General features: G+C 54.2%; 1 protein-coding gene across 1 annotated transcript; it reads left to right on the forward strand.

Moving 5' to 3' along the window:
- Positions 1–364: 364 nt before the first annotated feature.
- Positions 365–15,711, forward strand: CA6 (carbonic anhydrase 6; the record flags this gene model as incomplete). The annotated part of the gene is made up of 8 exons (XM_080655143.1): positions 365–437; positions 3,324–3,503; positions 4,501–4,649; positions 5,802–5,894; positions 9,381–9,450; positions 10,972–11,129; positions 13,168–13,291; positions 15,299–15,711. The coding sequence occupies 8 exons, from the start codon at positions 365–367 to the stop codon at positions 15,409–15,411; spliced, it is 960 nt and encodes a 319-aa protein (XP_080511269.1). The 3' UTR covers positions 15,412–15,711.
- Positions 15,712–20,793: the final 5,082 nt, after the last annotated feature.

Genomic DNA, 20,793 nt, shown 5'->3' on the forward strand with positions numbered 1-20,793 from the left:
GCCGGAAGCAGCTCTGTTCCAGGCAAGCCTCCCCCGCTGCTCCCCGCCTTGGGCCTTCCCTCCCCGGTGTCCCCGTCCACAAAGGCCGCCCTGTGTGGCCTTCAATGAGTTTCCCCAAGTCGGGACACGGAACGGCCCAACCTGTAGGCTAGCTGGCCATGGCAGCGCGCGATGGAGGCCCGGCGCCCGGCGCCCGCCACGTGAGCGCGTCAGAAGGGCCATTGTGGGAGGAGGTGTTCTTCCGTGGGTGCCGCCGAGGCTGGACCAACCGGCCAGACGTGGGAAATTGTGACTTACAGCTGGTCTCTGAGCTTTTAAAAGGAGGGCGTCCCCGACCCGGCCCTGACTGCGGACCTGCAGCGCCATGAGGACTCTGATCATCCTGCCGTCCCTGCTCCTCCTGGGGGCCCTGGCCCAGCACGACTGGACCTACACAGGTGAGCCCCCCCGGGCTGCGGGACCCCGCGACCCCCCGGAGGACCCCGGTGAAGCCTGTGCCCCCCGCCGCCGGCTGCAGGGCGCGGGGGGAGGAGGACGCACCGCACTGCAGCCGTGATGCGGGAAGGGATGCTCGCCCTTCACAGGCCCGGCTCACCGGCCGCTCTTGTGCTCTGACACGTCCCTGCGCCCGGGCTGGCCCGGGAGCCCCGCCTGTCCGACTGCAAAGCCCTTGGCTTTCTGGGCCTGTGAGTGGGAAATAAAGTTGTCACAGGGGCCGCCCGCTGGCCTGGCCGGGGGGCTCAGTGGGTTGGAGCATCGTCCCGCACACCAAAAGGCTAGGGGTTTGATTGCTGGTCAGGGCACACACCTAGGTTGCGGGTTCGATCCCCAGTTGGGATGTGTATGGAAGGCAACCAATAGCTGTTTCTCTCTTACATCAATGTTCCTCTCTCCCTCTCCCACTCCCTCCCTCCCTCTCTAAAACCAATAAAAACATATCATCTGCTGAGGATTTAAAAAACAAACAAACAAAAAACAGAAACCAAGGGCTGCCCGCAGCCTCCAGGGCCCGGGAGCGTTCTTCTCAGCTGTCTCATGAGACGAGGTTGCCCCAGAACATCCCGACGCCGAGGACCGGGCACCAGGGCCTTTGGGGGCCCCCAACTGCCCTCCCTCGGTTGCCAGGACCTGCTGACACTGGAACCTACACTTCACTGAACCCCGACTTTTACCTGTGAAATCAAAGCCCCTGACATTTAGCCCCGTGGGAGCCAAGGAGAGGAAGACCACGTCTGTGGGGCTTGGTCATGAAACACCCCTGCCCCCCGGCAGTGCCGAGAGCGCCTGCCTCCCCGGCCCCGTCTTTTCTGAGCTGCCCTGAGGCACGGGCCCCGACAGCACACCGGCGGCCACTGGCCGACGCAGGACCAGGAGCAGACACGGTGTGGGGCCCACTCTGCACAGCCCGCCCCCGACATGGGGAAGCACCCGTTCCGGGGACCTATGTCCCGTAGGCCAAGGGCAGTGGGGCTAGGGACACTGCAGGGAGACCCAGGGGGTCCAGCTACAGGGGCGGCTGGCCAGCCCTAGCCGCTGCTGGGTGCTGGGCTGAGGAACCCACGAGGCCGTGGTCCTGCGGGGAGGGCGAGGAAGGGAGGGGATGCCAACAGCCTGGCTTCTGGGACTGTGGGCCTCAGACAGCCACTAAGGCCCTGGAGAACGGGGGCAGCTCCTGCAAGGGCCTCTGGGACCATGAGCCCTCCCCCGCCCCCCCCAGTGCTGGCAGGGGCCCGGGCCAGGGCCTTCGATCTGGAGCTGTGCATCCGCCTCCTGGAGAGAACTGTTTAAACCTGGTCCGTACGTCACGTAGAGAAGCGCAGAATGGACTTTCTATTGCAAAGCCAAGAAGCTGCTCAAGGCCCCGCTCCAAAGTCCTCCTGAACGCAAGCTGTGCCCTTCCCCCTGGAGGGGAGGAGCTTGGACCCACAGTCACAGGGGTGAGACCAGGACCCACAGCTGTTCTGTGGTCATCACTCTCCCCACTGTGGCTGAGAGATAAGTTTCCTTACTTTGATGTGTGTATATATCTATATATTCAGTGTATTGACTTCAGAGAGGGAGAGGGAGAGAGATAGGAACATCAATGATGAGAGAGAGCCATGGATCGGCTGCCTCCTGCCCGCCCCACGCTGGGGATGGAGCCCACAACCCGGGCCTGTGCCCTGACTGGGATTGAACTGTGACCTCCTGGTTCCTAGGTCGGCGCTCAGCCCCTGAGCCACGCCGGCCGGGCTGCTCTGATATGTTTTAACCAATTGTTTGCTCATCTCTGAATCTGGTGCTCCCTTTCTCGCCCCGAGGACCTGGTGGTTAGGCCCTGGGAACCAGGTGACAGGACTGGGGCCAGGAAGCAGGTGGGAGGTCCTGCCGGCGGGAGTGGGGGCCGTGTCACTGTCAGGGGTGGGGGCTGCGTAGGACACTGGGGCATCCGAGGAAAAGAGAAAAAATCCACGCTCTCCGTTCGCACCAGGTCCTGGGCTCAGCGATGGCCAAGCCCAAGGAGCCCCTAACCATTTATCAGCTGCCCGTCCGTCAGAGGGAGAACGGAGGCTGTGCAGGCACCACTGTTTTCAAAACACCGGTTTGGCTCCGTGGATAGAGCAGTGGTCGGCAAACTCCTTAGTCCACAGAGCCAAATACCAACAGGACAACGATTGAAATTTCTTTTGAGAGCCAAATTTTTTAAACTTAAACTTCTTCTAACACCACTTCTTCAAAATAGACTCACCCAGGCCGTGGTATTTTGTGGAAGAGCCACACTCAAGGGGCCAAAGAGCCACATGTGGCTCGCGAGCCGCAGTTTGCCAACCACCGGGATAGAGCATCAACCTGCGGACTGAAGGGTCCCACGTTGGATTCTGTCCAAGGGCATGTACCTGGGTTGTGGGCTTGATCCCCAGTAGGGGTCATGCAGGAGGCAGCTGATCGATGCTTCTCTCTCATCCATGCTTCTATCTCTCTATCCTTCTCCCTTTCTTTCTGTAAAAATCAATTTAAAAATATATTAAACACACACACACATGCACACACACACACACACACACACACACACACACCACGTCGTGTCCGCAGGGCAGGCACTGCCAGAGAAGCCCAGACGCCGGGGCCCCTGGAGTGGGTTCAGATGCCCCTCCCACCCCCTTCTGAGGCCCTGCGTCTGCTTTCTAGAAGGCAGCCTGGCCTTGACGCTGGCATCCTGCCGGCCATTGGGGGCCCCGGCTGGGCAGGCCCTGCTGTGAGTGGCAGGCTCTGACCTTTGCCCTAAGTGGGGTGCCCCAGGGAGGGACCTGACCTGTGCTCCCCTTTGCTCTCTCCCCCCTCAGAGGGGTCGATGGATGAGACACACTGGCACGAGGAGTACCCCACCTGCGGGGGGGACAGACAGTCGCCCATCGACCTGCAGAGGAGGAAGGTGCGGTACAACCCCTCCCTGAAGGCGCTGAACCTGACCGGCTACGACGCGCAGGGCGGCGACTTCTTCATGATCAACAACGGCCACACAGGTAAGGGGAGGGCGAGGCTGCTGGCCAGGGTGGTCGCGGGGCATTCAGAGCAGGGGTCGCCAACCTTTCGGACCTCACAGACCACCAGCGGTCTGCGGACCACCTGGCGACCGCTGCTCTAGAGCACAGCCTGGAGGGTGACTGGCGTTAGGGGTCATGCAGGAGGCAGCTGATCAATGCTTCTCTCCCATCGATGTTTCTAACTCTCTATCCTTCTCCCTTCCTCTCTGTAATAAATCAATTAAAAAACATATTAAACACACACACACACACACACACCTTTGGAAACGAGGAGGCTCTTCCGAAGGGGTGCGGCCTCTTCCTTAGCCTCCGTCCCCGCTGCTCCCTCAGTCCCTGTTCGCCTCTCCTGCGCTCACTCAGACCCAACCAGAGGCAAAGCCAGGTGACTGACAGCAGCAAACCCAGGTGACAGGCAAACCCAGGTGCAGGCAATGTTGCCGAAGCCACAGCCCCGCCTGGTTTTGCTCCCTGGCCTGTGCCCCTGTCTGATTTTCCTCCTGTTCCCCCTGGAGTCTGATTTGCTCCAAGTGCCCACAGGACGCCCAGTATTTCTCAGAGGCTGAAGAGAAGCTCTTGTTTTCCCTTCCCTCCGAGAAAGGGCTGGAGGTCGACAGGAAAAGCGGGGTGTGGACGGCCCCCACGTCGGAAGCCTGGACCAGACAATGTAACAGCTACGCTGTGCGTTTGCAGAACGTCCCGGCGGCCAGTGGCAACCAGAATACACTCACAGCTCACGCACGTTACTCCGATTTCTCTCATGCATTTTGAAAGAGTTTTATAAATTCGCTTTCAAGATTATCTGGCGACTCTTTAGAATGGCTGTTTCCAGCAAGCTCCACGCCCATTCAGGTGACCCTGCTCGTGGCACGCTAAGCCAGTCTGTCCCGGCTCATCCGGGACCAGGGAGGCTGCCTGCCCAGGAGGCCTGACCCATCGGCAGCCTGCACCCCTTGCTGCCCCCCGTTTTCTCTTCCAGTGCAGATCAGCCTGCCCCCCACCATGCGCATGACCACGGCCAAGGGCACCGAGTACATCGCCCTGCAGATGCACTTCCACTGGGGCGGCGCGTCCTCAGAGATCAGCGGCTCCGAGCACACCATCGACGGGCTCAGATACGTGGCTGAGGTACCGTGAGGGTCCCTCCAGGACCCCTCCCTCAAACCCACAGTCACTTCTATTTTCTTTTTAAAATATGTTTTTATTGATTTCAGAGAGGAAGGGAGAGGGAGAGAGAGACAGAAACATCAATGACGAGAGAGAATCATTGATTGGCTGCCTCCTGCACCCCCCCTCCCCGCCCCACACTGGGGACCAAGCCTGCAACCCGGGCATGTGCCCTTGACTGGAATCGAACCTGGGACCCTTCAGTCCGCAGGCCGATGCTCTACCCACTGAGCCAAACCAGCCAAGGCCTTAGTCACGTTTCTTATTCAAACAGCCCCAAAGCCTTTCTGCAGTGGTGATGGTCATGTCTCCGGAGGTTGAGTTTATTTTTCATTCATTCACTACTCATTGGCCAGTGCTGTGTGCCGGGTTCAGGCCAGGGCCCTGTCCTCAGAGAAGTCAGAGCCTGCACAGTGCGGCGAGGCCTCTCCACTTCGGCTGGGTCTCTGTGTGTTGGATTCTCTGGGTTTCCTGTCTTGCTCAGATCTGTCCTTAGGATGACCACAGGATCACAGCGGCCTCCTGGGCAAGGCACTCACGTCCAGCCCACGGAGACCTCAGGAGAACCCGGGGGCCTTATATAATCGGGCTGGACTCTGCCAGCTTGTCTGTCTGGAGGGAGGTGGGGTCAAGGAAATGCCCTTGGATTGCCACATTCCCAGACTCCCACTCATGCTCTTTTCATTCTTGGAGAACTTTCTGGTCTTTTCTTCTTCCCATTAATTTTCTTTTTTAAAGAGAGAGTGAAAGGGAGGGTGAGAGAGAGAGAGAGAAACATCCATGTGAGAGAGACACATCGATTGGTTGCCTCCTGCACATGCCCCAACCAGGGCCAGGGATCAAGCCTGCAACCCAGGTTTGTGTTCTTGACTGTAATCGAACTCATAACCCTTCAGTCCTTGGGCCAATGTTCTAACCACTGAGCAGAACCGGCCAGGGTGAACTTTTCTGGACTTGACAGACCTCGTGGCCTAGATGGAGGGAGACGGAGAGTGGCATTTGTGTGGGACGGTCTGAGGCCTCGATAGAGCCTCTGCTTTCCTCCTTCCTGCAAACCTGAAGCCTTTGGAGTCTGCATGCCGGCCCTTGACCCACCTTGTCTTGCCCCCACAGATTCACGTCGTTCACTACAATTCCAAATACGGAAGCTACGATGTAGCCAAGGATGCTCCCGACGGCCTGGCCGTGCTGGCGGCCCTCATCGAGGTAGGCCAACTCCGCGTGGGCAGGTACAGGTCAGTGTCCACACCGGCATTCAGTGTGGATGGGGGTCTCCTTCCTGTCTCTGCTCCCCCGTTCCTGAGCCCCCAGCCCTCAAACATGCTGACTTGGGGAAGATTTCTAGTGCATGCTCCTTCTGCGTCATCAAACTTGGGGACCTTGGACAAGGTGACCTAAGTGAGTTGGGATTGCAGAGGGCTGACCGAACCTCAGCTGGGTGGGGGGTAAGGGGAGGCCTGGGGCCACCGGCAACACCTCGGAGTCTCTAAGGGAGTCTGTGGGTGGGACTTGCGGCTCCATGGCCAGGAGTAGCCACTGAATCCCATCCCCGCAAACAAGTATTAAGTTGGATAAAATGGTCACAAACAACAATATCAGCGCTCTGGAAGCGGACCAAAGGCAACAACAAATGGAGGCATTTCCTTGTGGAAAGTAGCTAGACTTTTTAAAATATATTTTTATAGATTTCAGAGTGGACAGGAGACGGAGAGAGAGAGAGAAACATCAATGATGCGAGAGAACCATAGATCGGCTGCCTCCTGCACGCCCCACACCAGGGATCGAGCCCACAACCGGGCATGTGCCCTGACCGGGTATCAAACCGTGACCTCCTGGTTCACAGTTTGAAGCTCAAACACTGGGCCACGCTGCCGCTGGGCTAGAATTTTGAGGAAGAGCAGTGGTAGCTGGTGGACTTCCCATCCCCACCCCTAACTCGGTCAGCAAGGTGGCTTACGGCGGGGAGTGGGGGCGGGGGGGCGGGCTGGACAGGAACACCAGCAGCTGCACTGCCTGGGGCAGGGGGCTGACTGGATTCGGGGTAAAAGCTGAAAACTCATGGTTGTGGTGGGGGGGGGAGCTGTCAGTATAAGTAGCAAATTTGAAAGAAAAGACAGAAAAAGGAGAGAACTCGCAGCTCTGACAGCCTGCAGAGCGGTCCCAGTTGGCATGAGTGGCAAGTGGCAGAGCGATCAGAAATCTATGTAAGATGTCCTGGGAACGAGAGTCACAGAGGGACTGTCGCTTCCCAAGAGGTGGGAGCAAACGCCGGGGCCAGCGTGAGAACTGGCTGGCTTCGTGCTTCTCGGCCCTCACCCAGCTCCATCAGCAGAGGGTGCCGTCTAAGGAAGGGCTCAGGGCATTTAGCACGACCTCTGCTCAGAGCCTTGACTGACCACAGCTCCGCTGACCCTCGGTGGCGCCTAGGAATCCAGGCTACAAAATAAAACCAATATCGAAGAACTGAGCAGAGACAGACACACGCGGATGCGGAGGGAAGAAGGCCATGTGACGGCGGAGTGCAGACTGGAGTGACACCAGGGGTGGCTTACAACACCCAGAAGCTGGGAGAGGCCAGGAGGCTCTCCCTGCAGCCTTCAGAGGGGGCGTGGCCATCAGGGCACCGCGATTTCCAACGTCTAGCCTCCAGAACTGGGAGGGAACACCTTCCTGTTCTTTTAGGAAAAAAAGAAAACCACACAAAATAAAACACCAAAAAACTGAGTAGAGGAAAGACATCAGCTGCTACATACTGCTGGGGAGATGTATTGTGCAATAAAGCCAGGACAACTTACTAAACAGACATACAAACGAAAAACACACCCTTAGCACAATTTTTAAAAATCAGAATTCATATTTGCTACTAATGCATTATCTAAAATGTCCAGTTTTCAACCAAAAAAAGTTGGGCATGCAAAGAAATTGGAAAATGTGATCCATATTTTAGAGAAGAGAAAGCAGTCAATAGAAACTGATGCTGAGTGGACCCAGAGTGATTTAGCAGACAGCACTTGAAAACAACTATCATAAATGTGTTCACAGGATTTTTTAAAAACTACGTTCAAATCATTAAAGGAAAATATGACAATGATTCCAAAAGGGAAGTCTCAATAGATAAATAGAAACAATAATTAGGCACCAAATGGAAAGTCTAGAGCTGAAAAGTATAATGAACAAAATGAAAAAATTCACAAGAGCTCAAAACAAGATTTGAGGCAGCAAAAGAATCCGTGCATTTGAAGATAGAACAAATAAATTATTCATCTTGAAGACCAAAGAGAAAAGATTGAAGAAAACAAACATAGCCTTGGAGCCTCATGGGGACAAGACCACATGTCCCAACATACATATAATGGGAGTCCCAGAAGGGAAGGAGACAGAGAAAGTGGCAGAAAAAAAGTTGAAGAAACAATGGCCCCAAACTCCCCAAATTCAATGAAAAACATTAATTTACCAGCCCAAGAAACTCAACAAACCCCACATCTGATAAACACGCAGACATATCAAAGTCAAACTGCTGAAAGCAACAAGGGAAAAAGAATTTGTTATATGCACAGACTGGCGGTACAACCAACGGCCGACATCTCATAGAAACAAGTCCTCAGGAGGCCGTGGAATGACAGTCAACCAGGAAGCCATCTCCTAACCACTCTTCAAAAATGAGGTGAAATAAAGACACCCCCAGATAAACAAAGACCGAGATAACTGCTAGCAGACCTTCTTGTAAGTATGAAAAGAAATCCTTGGGCCGAAAGAAAATGACACCAGGCAGTAACCCAGATCCACAGAAAGCAATGCAGAGGCCCAGAAACGGTAGCTAGATCAGTGGGTACAGATAAAAGAGCATCTACAGATACTATTTTTTTTGTCTCAAAACCCCCCCCATAAAATAGCTTAAAGCAATAATAATGCCACTGTATTGTTGGATTTATGATATATGTAGATGTAATTATAGGTGACGAAAGATGAGGAAGAAATAGAGCTACATCAGAGGAAAATTGCTATATTTTATTTATTATTATTATTTTAAAAATATATTTTTATTGATTTCAGAGAGGAAGGGAGAGGGAGAGATAGAAACATCAATGATGAGAAAGAATCATTGATCGGCTGCCTCCTGCACGCCCCCTACTGGGGATCAAGCCTCAATCCAGGCATGTGCCCTTGACTGGAATCAAATCCAGGACCCTTCAGTCTGCAGGTCAACGCTCTATCCACTGAGCCAAACCGGCTAGGGCAAGACACGGCACATTTAGAAAGCAAACAGCAAGGGGCAGTTATAAATCCCAGAAATCTGGATTTGTTTGTGGTGGAAGAAGATGTGGATCAACCCCACTGACTGGAAAGAACCGTTGAAAATAGACCTTTTCCACCCAAGGCAACTTTTCTGACTTTAAGAATGTCAACACTCATCTAAAAACAGAAGTGACCTGGCGGTGGGCAGGACGGGGCAGTCAGGGCCTGACGGGGTCACTGGGATATTCCGGCGTGACTTCTGGCCCTTCCCATGAGGTTGCCAAAATGCTTCAGAGCTTGTGTGCCTGGGAGAGGCTGGGGAGCCCAGGCCGTCGGTGTCAAAGCACAGCCCGATTGTGGCCCCGCTCAGCCCTCGCGGCTCTGCCCAGTCAGCCAGGAGCCAGAGGGGACAGGGCCAGTCTCCTCACCGAGGTCACTGCTCTGTTTCCCCTGCAGGTCAAGGACAATGCGGAAAACACCTATTACAGCAACTTCATTTCTCACTTGAAAAACGTCAGGTATTCAGGTAAGGGAGGCCAACAGCGGCAGGAGGGAGGAGGAATGAGTGTGTGGTGGGGGTGGGGGGTGGGGTGGGCAGGGAAGAGTGGCGCTGGTGGGGAGGGTGGCAGATGAGCCCTGTGAAGGGCGTGCACCCTCCCTGTGCGAGGTCTCCTTTTCCGGCAATTCCTGCTGTGGGCTCAGGCCTCGAACCCGCTGAGAGCCTGGCCATAAACTACCTGTCCATTCCCACAGCTGGGACCTCTGGATGGCCAGCGCTATCATCACTTAAGTGCTCTCCCCCCCGGCCCCAGCTGGCAGGGTGATCCTGGTCCCTAGAGAGAGGTGTCCCCCTCGGCGTCAAGCTGAGACCAATCTCTAGACCAGGGGTGGGCAAACTTTTTGACTCGAGGGCCACAATGGGTTCTTAAACTGGACCGGAGGGCCGGAACAAAAGCATGGATGGAGTGTTTGTGTGAACTAATATAAATTCAAAGTAAAGGAGCGGAGGGGAGAGCAAGAGAACCGGATAGAACAGCCGGATCTGGCCCGCGGGCCGTAGTTTGCCCACGGCTGCTCTAGACGGAAGCCCCTCATCATCGTGCCTGGACACGCAGACCGGGGGCTGGTCTTCCCGCCCTTTGCCTCCGGGAGGCCAGCTCTGGTCAGAGGGATCGCCTACTCCCAGGGCCAACCCTTGACCTTGAGCAATAACCACGTCAGCTTTGAGGGCTTGGCTTTGCGCATCTCACTGTGGCCACGCCTGTCCTCGCCCCTCCCCCAAGCCTCCTGACCTCCCGTCCATGGGCCTCCTGGTTCTCACTACCAGTCAGCCTCGTGCCTTGCATCATCTCTCATTACCTCGCAGATTCCAGGGCCTTCATTCTGACAAACGCCCTCCACGCCCTCCCCCGCCTCCTCCCCGCCCCCCCCCCCATCCTCCACAAGCTCACCGGCCAAAGCCCAGACCAACTCCCAGCCTGTAGCCACGGCTGACAATGGCTGGGCGGAAACAGACATTGAACAGGTATTACTGTTGTTCACAGCTACGGACGTGGACAGGCCCTGAGGCTGCCCGTAGAAATCTTAGACGGCTCCTCCGGGCATTGGCTTTCCCCCTCTCCAAAAGGACCCCTTCACGCCTCCTCTTCTCCCCCGAAATCCCTCCGCCCTGGCCTCAGCCCAACAACGGCAACGACGACGATGAGTTACACGCAGGAGCAGTGGCCTGTGCGCTGGTCCCATCCAGCACTTTAAAACACCTTCCCCGTCCCCCACCGCAATCCTCCTGACCATTCCCTTCTTACAGAGGAGGAGCAGCCTTCAGGACGGAGAACCTGGCCAGGAGGAGGTAGCTGAGGGGTCTCCCCCAGGTCTTTGCTCTTCATCCTTCCAGGAAACAGGACACTGGGGAGAGGTTTCCCAGAATCAGCTTCGGTGGCCCTCTGCGTGGGTCAGGAGGTTCGAAGGTGGTGAGCTCTGAGCCGAGCAGCCTCCCAAGGGGCCGCAGCAGTCCCTAACATTCTTTATCTGTGGTCCCCTCTCTTAGGACAAAGCACCGTTCTGAGCGGCATTGACATCCAGGACATGCTGCCTGAAAACCTCCGCTACTACTACACCTACTGGGGCTCCCTCACCACCCCGCCCTGCACGGAGAACGTCCACTGGTTCCTGCTGGCCGACACCGTGCAGCTCTCCAAAGCTCAGGTACCGCGTGGCAGCCCTTCACCCAAGCTCCCCTTTGGACTGCCTGGCTAACGAGAGTGCTCCCCCAAATTCCACACAAGGCCAACTCCCGGGCTCCTGTGGTGTTTTCCATGGACAGGGCTGCTGTGCCGCCCTCTATGGCCTGGGGTGATCGTACCAGTGCTGTGGCAGAGATAGGCGAATACTCATTGGGGGCTACTCAGAGGCCCTGCCGTAGGCCCTGGAAGTACAAGATCCCGTCCTCCCGGGTTTGCATTCTGACGTCACCGATGGCTTTGTGCGAGGACAGTGTCACCTGTAGGTCTCCGCCATCGCAGATTCCTGGAGCCCTTCGAGAAGAGCGGTAGCGGTCATCCGTCCCCAGCAGAGCATAGGCACAGAAGGACTTGTTGAGCTACATAAAGGGCAGACGTACTGCGGGTGCAAAGCACAGTTGACATTTCCTTTTGGGTGATATTCTTCCTCAGGAAAAAAATATTGCTTTTTCTTATGCTTTTCATTTCCCTACTCCAGGAAAGGTGGAGAGACCCATATTCAAGGAGACCCATACCCACACACAAAAATGTTTCCAACCAAAAGTTGGAAGTGCCCCAGATACCTAATAGGATCAAATGTAAATTATCTCTGGAAATGTGCACCTTAAATCCATATATTGAAGAATTTCCACAAAGTTACCGGAAATGAGCTTAATTAGAAACAAAATCACAAATTACGCTATGAGTGAGCGTCAACAGAAATAGACCTACACAAGTTTCAGATAGCAAAATTATCCGTTAATATAAAAAAAAGAATGTTTATATATGTAAAACTGCATAATAGGTATAAGCATGTTTAATATGTTTAATATGAGTTTTAAATATGATAAAAGAACAAAAAGTATAAAAATGACTACATAGACTTGGAAAAAAAACCAACCAAATAGAATTTCTAGAATTGAAAAGATAGTAAAAATAGAGTAAATGCATTTAATAGACAGAGTTAAGAAAAATTATCTAAAATGAAACACAAAGAGAAAAAGAGGTGAAAAGGAAATAAAGACACAGAGAATGGAGGGGAAAATCTAACAAATACCGAGTTGAAACTCTAGGACAAAGGAGGCAGCACAGCGAGGAGGTACCATTTGAGGAATACTGGCTGACAGATTTTCAGAAGAGTTGAAAGACACCAAGTCATATACGTATTCAGTAAGCCCCATGAGTCAATGTAAATGTTACTCATTTTATTTTTAAAAAAAGTATTTTTTATTGATTTCAGAGAAGAAGGGAGAGGGAGAGAGAGATTGAAATAGCAACATTGAGAGAGAATCATTGATTGGCTGCCTCCTGCACACCCTGCACTGGGGATTAAGCCCACAACCAGGGCATGTGCCCTTGACTGGAATCAAACCTGGGACCCTTCAGTCCACAGGCCGACACTCTATCCATTGAGCCAAACCAGCTAGGGCTCAACGTAAATTTTAAAACACACACACCTTCCCCGGCCCACACACACACATTAAACATATCAGAGTGAAACCACAAAAAAAACAAAGACAAAGGAAACAATGTAAACATCAGCCAGATGGGGAAAGAACAGATTACCGTGAAAAGAGCAGATTACACTGACAGCAGACTCCCCACAGCAGCAGTGAGAGTTGGAAAGCAGTGGAATCATCTTTTCAAAGCACCAAGAGAACGGAACAGCTGACCTAGAACTATACACGCAGCAAAAATGCCTTTCGAGGATGTACATGGAATACAGATATTTTCAGGAAAATAAACATTGAGCTTGCTGCTTGGCACATCTCTGTTTACGTCTTCCTCCCCTTTCTACTGTTGACCCAATACTCGTAGAAAATGATTGAGAGATTTATGGAAGAATAAAGGGATGCGTATCCTGTGCCTGACAGGTAGCACCCAGAACCTGCTCTGGGCTTGAGATCTCACAGCGGTTTTATCAGAGTTGCACAAGTCCAAGATTGAGTCCCATTTCTAAGGAAACTCTTTTACATTGCCCCTGTGTCCCTACCTCTCCATATGTCACTTCTTGTTGCCAACAGATTTGGAAGCTAGAGAATTCCTTATTGGACCACCAGAACAACACCATCCGCAACATTTACCGCAGGACCCAACCCCTGAACCACAGAGTGGTGGAAGCCAACTTCGTGTATCACTCTAATTATCGTAAGATCAACTCTCATTTCTTCTTGGCCATTGGGTGACTGCTGTGCTCCTCCGTCTCTGGTGGACCTCTCTCTCCTGGCAACCGAAAGGGGAGGAGAGTCGGCTGAGCAGCAGGAGGCTCAGAGGGACCAACGTGTACCGGGCGTGGCAAAGGGGGTGACTCATTTTCCTAGTCCCGGCAGCGATGCCAGTGAATGGAACTGAGGGGTCGATGAGGATGGGCGGCTGTATGATTTACTACCTGCCTGGTCCTGGCCACAGACATAGGAGAAGCAAGATGCCAGCAATATCCAGACACTCCCATCAGAGTGTAGGCCCAAGTTAACCTCACGTAACCCAACCTAAATCATTCCCCACACACTTTTATCTTAGTCTGTAGCCCAAGCCATCTCAACTCCTCCTATACGTCCCCTCAAGGGAGGGTGGACCACAGTAGCCACATTTTCTTGGGGATCAAGCCCTGACACCCGGGTGCTGGGTGGAGGTGGAGGCCGTCCGACTCCCCCTGGAATCGCTAATCCACTGGGTCAGGCTGCGACACTTCGGTTCTGTGGTTGTAAGAATATGAATATTCTGCACTTCTCCCACCTTTATTTTTGTCTGTTCTGTCTCTACAATCTATTTCTATGTACCATTCCCAACACCTTTATATCCTCTAACACAGTGGAATCAGTTTCCAATCAATATCACCCCGTCTTTACCTGTCTCTTTTAAGATTTTTAAATCTCTGTACTTAGCCCCTCCTCAAAATATGCTTTTCTCCCCATCTTTCCTTCCTGGTTCATTTATTGGTTTCTCTCCCATCAGTTTGCTCCTCCAATATGATACCAAGAGAAAAAAATAGCAGTGCCAGCTATGATGATAATTTCCCCACATTATACTACAGACCAGCGGTCGCCAACCTTCCGGACCTCACGGACCACCGGTTGGCCACCGCTGCTCTGGACGATATTAGCAGTAACGCTTCCTTTTTCAAAAACGCTGGCATCTTCCTGAACAGGCCCAGCTGCTAGCAGGCTAGCCACAGGGAGCTTAGACTCCATCTGTCTCCGTGTCCTAATTTGGCCAGATTCCCCAGTTTTCCCAACTCAAAATTGACACTATTTTCCCCCCAATCCTCACCCGAGTATATGTTTTTATTGATTTTAGAGGGAGAGGAAGGTGGAGAGAGAGAGAAACATCAACATGAAGGAGAAACATCAATTGGTTGCCTCCTGTATGCACCCTGACCGGGAATTGAACCTGCAACCTTCTGGCGTACGGGGTGATGCTCCAACCAGCTGAGCCACCTGGCCAGGGCCACACTAGTCCTGCCACAGGGACAGACCGTACAGCTCACCATAGGCCACATCGCAAATGCTTTGCCTACTTGGCAGGGGCAGGGATGTCACTCCAGTGTACCCCCACGAAGGAGCTCAGATGTCCCTGATACCGGGACCGCTTAGGCCACGCACTCCCCGTCGCTGTTTGCCGTGGGTCCTGTGGCCCTCCTGCGTCTCATTGCCTGGGAGGACTGCTGTGACTCCCTGGAGGGAGTCAGAGGGCTTCCTCTCACACCGCCCTGGAGGGGCCTGCGTGATGGCCTGCCTTCGCTGATGAGGGAGCAGAGGACGTGGCGTCAGGCCCAACCCCTGTGTAGCAGTGATTGTCTCCAGTGCAGCCGGTTGGGTGACCCACGCGCTCCTCCGAGTTCTGCATCTCACAGATCTACAGTAGGACCACCCCGCCAGTGAGCAAGGGCCACTGGGCATCACAGGAGAAGCTGAGGTGCAAGAGCATAGACCCGCCTTCGACATGTCACCGCTGGCAGACGGGCACCTGGCCCGCCTAGATTCAGACCCAGAGACGATGCCGGGAGCCAGTTGGATGGGCACGCGGGCATTCGGAGGTGTCAAACGCACTGCCCTGAGCTCACGTGTGGGAAGGGGCGTCTGCTGCCCCACGTCCTCTGGTTTCGTGGGGACCTCCCGCGTGTTGACCTCTTTCTATGAACTCTTCTGTTTACAGAATATGCTCTCGGCTCGGAGCTCATGTTCTACCTGCGCAAGATCGACAGCAAGCTCGACGACCTGATGAGCTTCATTGAGAAGAGAGCGAAGAGAAGAGGCAGGTACCACTGAGCGTGCGGGCGAGCCGGGGCAGGAGAGCCCACGCCCTGCCCCAGGACGCCACCCCCTACCCCTGACGCACCTGTGCGACTTCTGATTCAAACCCGAGACCGTCCTCCCGGGAGGGAGGCAGCGAGCTGGCGGAGACATCTGAGGAGGGATGCGAGGCGACACCTGGTGGGAATGGGTTGGAACGGGAATGGAAGGGCTGGCTGGCCTCCCGTCGAATCATGCACGCTGATCTTTCTAAACAGGACACCAGCTCCGACTTCCCTGTAGCGTTTAGATGCAATAAATGGCTTTGGAAATGTGTCATTTGGGAAAACGTCTCTTTTCTCCTCCTTGTCACACGTCACATACCCCTTCCTTGTCCTGCCCGGAGGGACCCCGATGACGGGATAGAGATCAAGCTGGGAGGGGTTTCCAGGACCAAGATTAAGAAACAGGAAAGAGCCCTACCCGGTTGGAGCATGGACAGAGCATCAGCCCACAGACTGAAGGGTCCCGGGTTCGATTCTGGTCAAGGGCATGTACCTCGATTGCAGGCTTGATCCCTGGCCCTGGTTGGGGCTTGTGTGGGAAGCAACCAACCTCTGTTTCTCTCTCTCTGTCTCTTCCTCTCCCTTCCACTCTCTCTAAAAATCAATGGAAAAATATCCTCAGGTGAGGATTAAAACAAAACAAAAAATCACAATAAATATTAACACACACACACACACACACACACTCACACACACCCCAAAAAAAGAAAAAGGGGAGACTCTTCGCTGGGAGCCTATGGGTGGGGAGGCTTGGAGCAGGGCCAGGCCCTGTGAGTGAAGGGTTAAAAGCAAGGGGAGCCGGAGGGAGCAGGAGGGCTCGTCCTTGTGAGTGGCGTCGTTGGACCCAGGTTCAAGTGCGAGTTCCACCGCTGACTAGTCACGTGGGATAAAAGTAACCCGTGCTTTAGAGCCGTGGTGGATTCAATAAGACAAGGTTGAGACGTGCCAGCAGAGTGGCCTGTCTTCATTGCTCCGTTAGGGGCACCCTCATGGAGGCCCCTTCCTTACCCACTCTGCAGCTTCCTCGTGGCGGATGGCGCTCGCCCTCCTGAACTCCTGTGCCTGCCGCCATCCCTCCCTTCGCTCTTCCCTGTGGGGAGGCATCAGATCCAGGCCATGAGGCTGCATCATTCCCAGTTTACAGAGAAGGAACCCAGAGGCAGGCGGACGGCCAGGTGCCCTGCCCGAGGCCTCGCGGTGGCAGACAACAAAGCCAGGATTTGAACCCAGGCCTTTTGCCGCCACGTTCTTTCGCCTCCAGAAGTCTTCCTTTGCTGTTCACCCAGCTTGGAGGCAGCTGCTCGGGGCGAGCCGGGGAGTCAGGCCCAGCGCCGGCCCAGCGTCCTGGGGACGGACGGCTTAAGGAGAAGGCATTGACCTTGTGCAGCGTCCTGGGGACGCTTAAGGAGAAGGCCTCTCACATTGACCTTGTGCAGCGACCTGGGGACGGTTTAAGGAGAAGGCCTCTCGCATTGACCTTGTGCAGCGACCTGGGGACGCTTAAGGAGAAGGCCTCTTGCATTGACCTTGTGCAGCGACCTGGGGACGCTTAAGGAGAAGGCCTCTTGCATTGACCTTGTGCAGCGACCTGGGGACGGTTTAAGGAGAAGGCCTCTTGCATTGACCTTGTGCAGCGACCTGGGGACGCTTAAGGAGAAGGCCTCTCGCATTGACCTTGTGCAGCGACCTGGGGACGCTTAAGGAGAAGGCCTCTCGCATTGACCTTGTGCAGCGACCTGGGGACGCTTAAGGAGAAGGCCTCTCGCATTGACCTTGTGCAGCGTCCTGGGGATGGTTTAAGGAGAAGGCCTCTCGCATTGACCTTGTGCAGCGAACTGGGGACGCTTAAGGAGAAGGCATTGACCTTGTGCTTCAAAAGTCCCCCGTGTGCAGCCTCGCAGCAGTGCCGAGGTGGGGACTCTGGTTCCCAAATGAGAGGTGGGGAAACTGAGGCCCGGAGTCCCTCTGGAGTGGGAGAAGCTAGGCAACGCTCCCCCAGTATGACGGAGGGGTCCCAAAAGGCCAAGGCTCTCAGCTCCTGTAAGACACGAGGCGCAGTGCCGTCTCTGACGCGCCCTTGTGGCCGGGACAAACATGATCGTCGCCTGCACTTCTCCCAGAGCCGGGAGGATGTGCCCCCAGCACTTAGGCTCCCGGGCTCCCGGGCTCCCGGGCGCCGAGAGCTTTCTCCCTGAGGATGGAGGCTTGGGAGAGAGACTGAGGCAGGGGCGGGCTGTGGTCTCCCCGAAGCCACTGGTCTCCCTGCAGCTCATTCCCAGCGTGTTTCCTGCCGCCCCGCCGGGCCGGTGCCTGGAGGTCCTGGTGGGGGCGCGGCAGGGGCACCTGCTACATCGGGTGAGGGGGGGTGAGGGGCGGGGGGAGGGGCGAGGGGTCAGGGGTGAGCAGGAGCTTGCTGGGCACGGAGGCAGGAGCCGAGGAAGGTGGGGATGCCAGGGCAGGCGGGGGTAGAGCTGGAGAATTGTCTGTTTAGAGGGGTGTTTGCAGCTGCCCACGCCCGGCCACCTGCCCGCCAGCCTGGCTGGGAGGCTTGGCCTCCATCCCTGCCCAGGGGCCCCTGGGGGAGCAGAGGCCTGGGGCCCCCTCCTGTCCGCCTGCTGGACACAGGGGTGAGGGGCAGTGGACGTGAAAGGAAGTGAGTCCCACCTGAGGAGGAGGAGAAGGAGGAAGACAGCACCAGGGAGGTGACGAGAGAGTGACTGACCACCTGCAGCTCCTGAGGGTACACGAGTTCAGTTAGAATCGTAGGACTTTTTAGTACATTTTAGCCCATCTCACTAGCCCAGTTTTGAAGTAACAAAGAGTTGTAAACTTTGTTAATGTCTCACCCTCGAGAATGAGTTTGGAGATGAGGCTGGTATGAGTGTGTGTGTGTGTGTGTGTGTGTGTGTGTGTGTGTGAATATACAAAGAGATCTGGAAGGTTCCACACCAAGGATTTAAACGATCCTTTTCTAAGCAGCTTAGATTATACTTTTTTTGATAAACAAGCATTGCTTCTATAAAAAGAAAAAATATAATAAAAGAATGAAGGAAAAAGATCTAGAATTTTCTAACATTTCAAAATTTCAACTTTTTTGTAGCCAATCACATTGTTTTAATATTGAAAGGCTAAAAACTGAAGGTTTTAGCCACCAATGGACATTTTAATAATTTTTATGGAAAGTGTAAACATTACCGCCTACTTGTGTTATTACTTACTGTTAATTTCTAATTTCAACTTTTCACTACTACACACAACACAGAGTAGGAATTTGGATGAATTTAGTTTAAAAACTAAAAACAAACATCGAAGAAAAACAACGACAAGACGTTCGGTGATGCTGGTTTGGGGCTAATCTGGTGTCCCCCAGATTGGCCTTGGGAACACTTTTCTAACTGAATTCCTGAAGTCAATTTTGTTTTCCAGAAGTTTCCTCCTGGGAGCCGCAGAGGCCGGAGGGCCCACTGCATGGAGAGCAGGAAGAATCTGCCTTCACACAGCCCCGGAGCAGACTCCTGGGAGGGAGGACCAGCGCTGCTGCCCCCTGGGGCCTCTGGGAGCCGAGCTGGCCAGACCCTCGCAGGCCCCGGGATTCCCATGTCCAAGGCTGGTGTCCACAAGTGCGTGGTCCCGAGAAAAGGTTTGAGAAGCAAAATATCCGGTAGAGCCCCTAACCGGTTTAGCTCAGTGGATAGAGCGTCGGCCTGCAGACTGAAGGGTCCCAGGTTCGATTCCGGTCAAGGGCATGTACCTTGGTTGCAGGCACATCCCCAGTAGGGGGTGTGCAGAAGGCAGCTGATAGATGTTTCTCTCTCATTGATGTTTCTAACTCTCTATCCCTCTCCCTTCCTCTGTAAAAAAATCAATAAAATATATTTAAAAAATATATCCGGTAGAGACAGCCCACCAGCTGGTCCCTGGTGCTCGCAGGGGCGTTCCTCTCACCAGTGCCAGGAATTTCCCAAAAGGCCTCCTGGTGGTCCCTTCAGGGAAAACCTAACTAAAGCCAGGGTTCTGCAGAGGACTGACCGAGGGCTGAGCTGACAGCTGCGCTTGGAGAGGAGGTGCTGCCCTCCAGTGGCCGCTGAGAGGATGGCGGGGCCTGTGCCTAGGGGATTGTATTGTGTGTATGTATGTATGTATGTTATATTGATTTCAGAGAGGAAGGGAGAGGGAGCAAGAGATAGAAACATCAATGATGAGAGAGAATCATTGATCGGCTGCCTCCTGCACATCCCTTACTGGGGATCTGGCTGGCAACCCCAGCATGTGCCCTAAACCAGGAATCAAACCGTGACTTCCTGATTCATAGGTCCACACTCAGCCACTGAGCCACACTGCCTGGGCCCAGGGGACTTGAGAGATCTACCCATCCCTCTCATTTTTCCGTATTGGTAAACTGAGGCACATAACACGACCTGTAAAGGTCACATGGTAAGTTACAGGCGTGTCAGGGACTAACAGCACATGCGTGTTCCTGGGCTGGTCTTTCTCCACAGGAAGACGGGACTGCACTGGGCTGTGGTCCCTCTTGCCTCTGTGTCCACTTTATAAAATTCAAAGCACCTTCACACCTGGGTGACAGCTGCCCGCCCTTCCTGTGCACCCTCCTGTCACCAGGGGCCTGACCCCGCCTCCCAGCTGGATGGACACAATCCTATCTAATAAAAGAGTAATATGCAAATTAACCATCACTCTGCTACACCCACAAGCCACGCCCACAAGCCAATCAGGAGCGAATATGCAAATAAATCCAACCAAGATGGCTAGGGCCACAGAGAGCAGGAGGGAGGCTTGGGTTTCCCCGGCAATTGAGGAAGCCAAGCTTTCCACCTGCCCTTGCCGGCCTAGGCCTCCACTCAAGGCTACAAAGTTTCAATAATAGAAGATACATAAACCCAAACAGAAATGGCGGCAGCCACGGAGCTGGAAAAAGCAGGAGGCTAGGGTTGTCCCCGGCGATGGAGGGAGCCAAGCTTTCTGCACACCCTGGCAGGCCCAGGCCTCCACTTAAGGCTACAAAGTTTCAATTATAGAAGATACATGAATCCCCCCCAAAAATGGCTGCCACCACAGAGCAAGCAGAAGGCTTGGCTCTGCTCCAGGCTATAAAGTTTCAATTGTAGATGATAAATATACCCCAGATACCAGGGCCTCCACTTGGGTCGCCAGGGGGCGTGGCCGGCCTGCAAACCACCACAGGCCCCTCGCCCAGGCCACCTCACGCCCCAAGGGAACCCCCACCCTGATTTGGGGCACCCTTCAGGTCAAACCAGCTGGCCCCCACCCGTGCACCAGGCCTCTATCCTATCTAATGAAAGAGTAATATGCAGATTGACCGTCACTCCAACAA

The sequence above is a fragment of the Plecotus auritus genome, assembly GCF_963455305.1.
Source record: "Plecotus auritus genome assembly, chromosome: 2".
NCBI lineage: Eukaryota > Metazoa > Chordata > Mammalia > Chiroptera > Vespertilionidae > Plecotus > Plecotus auritus.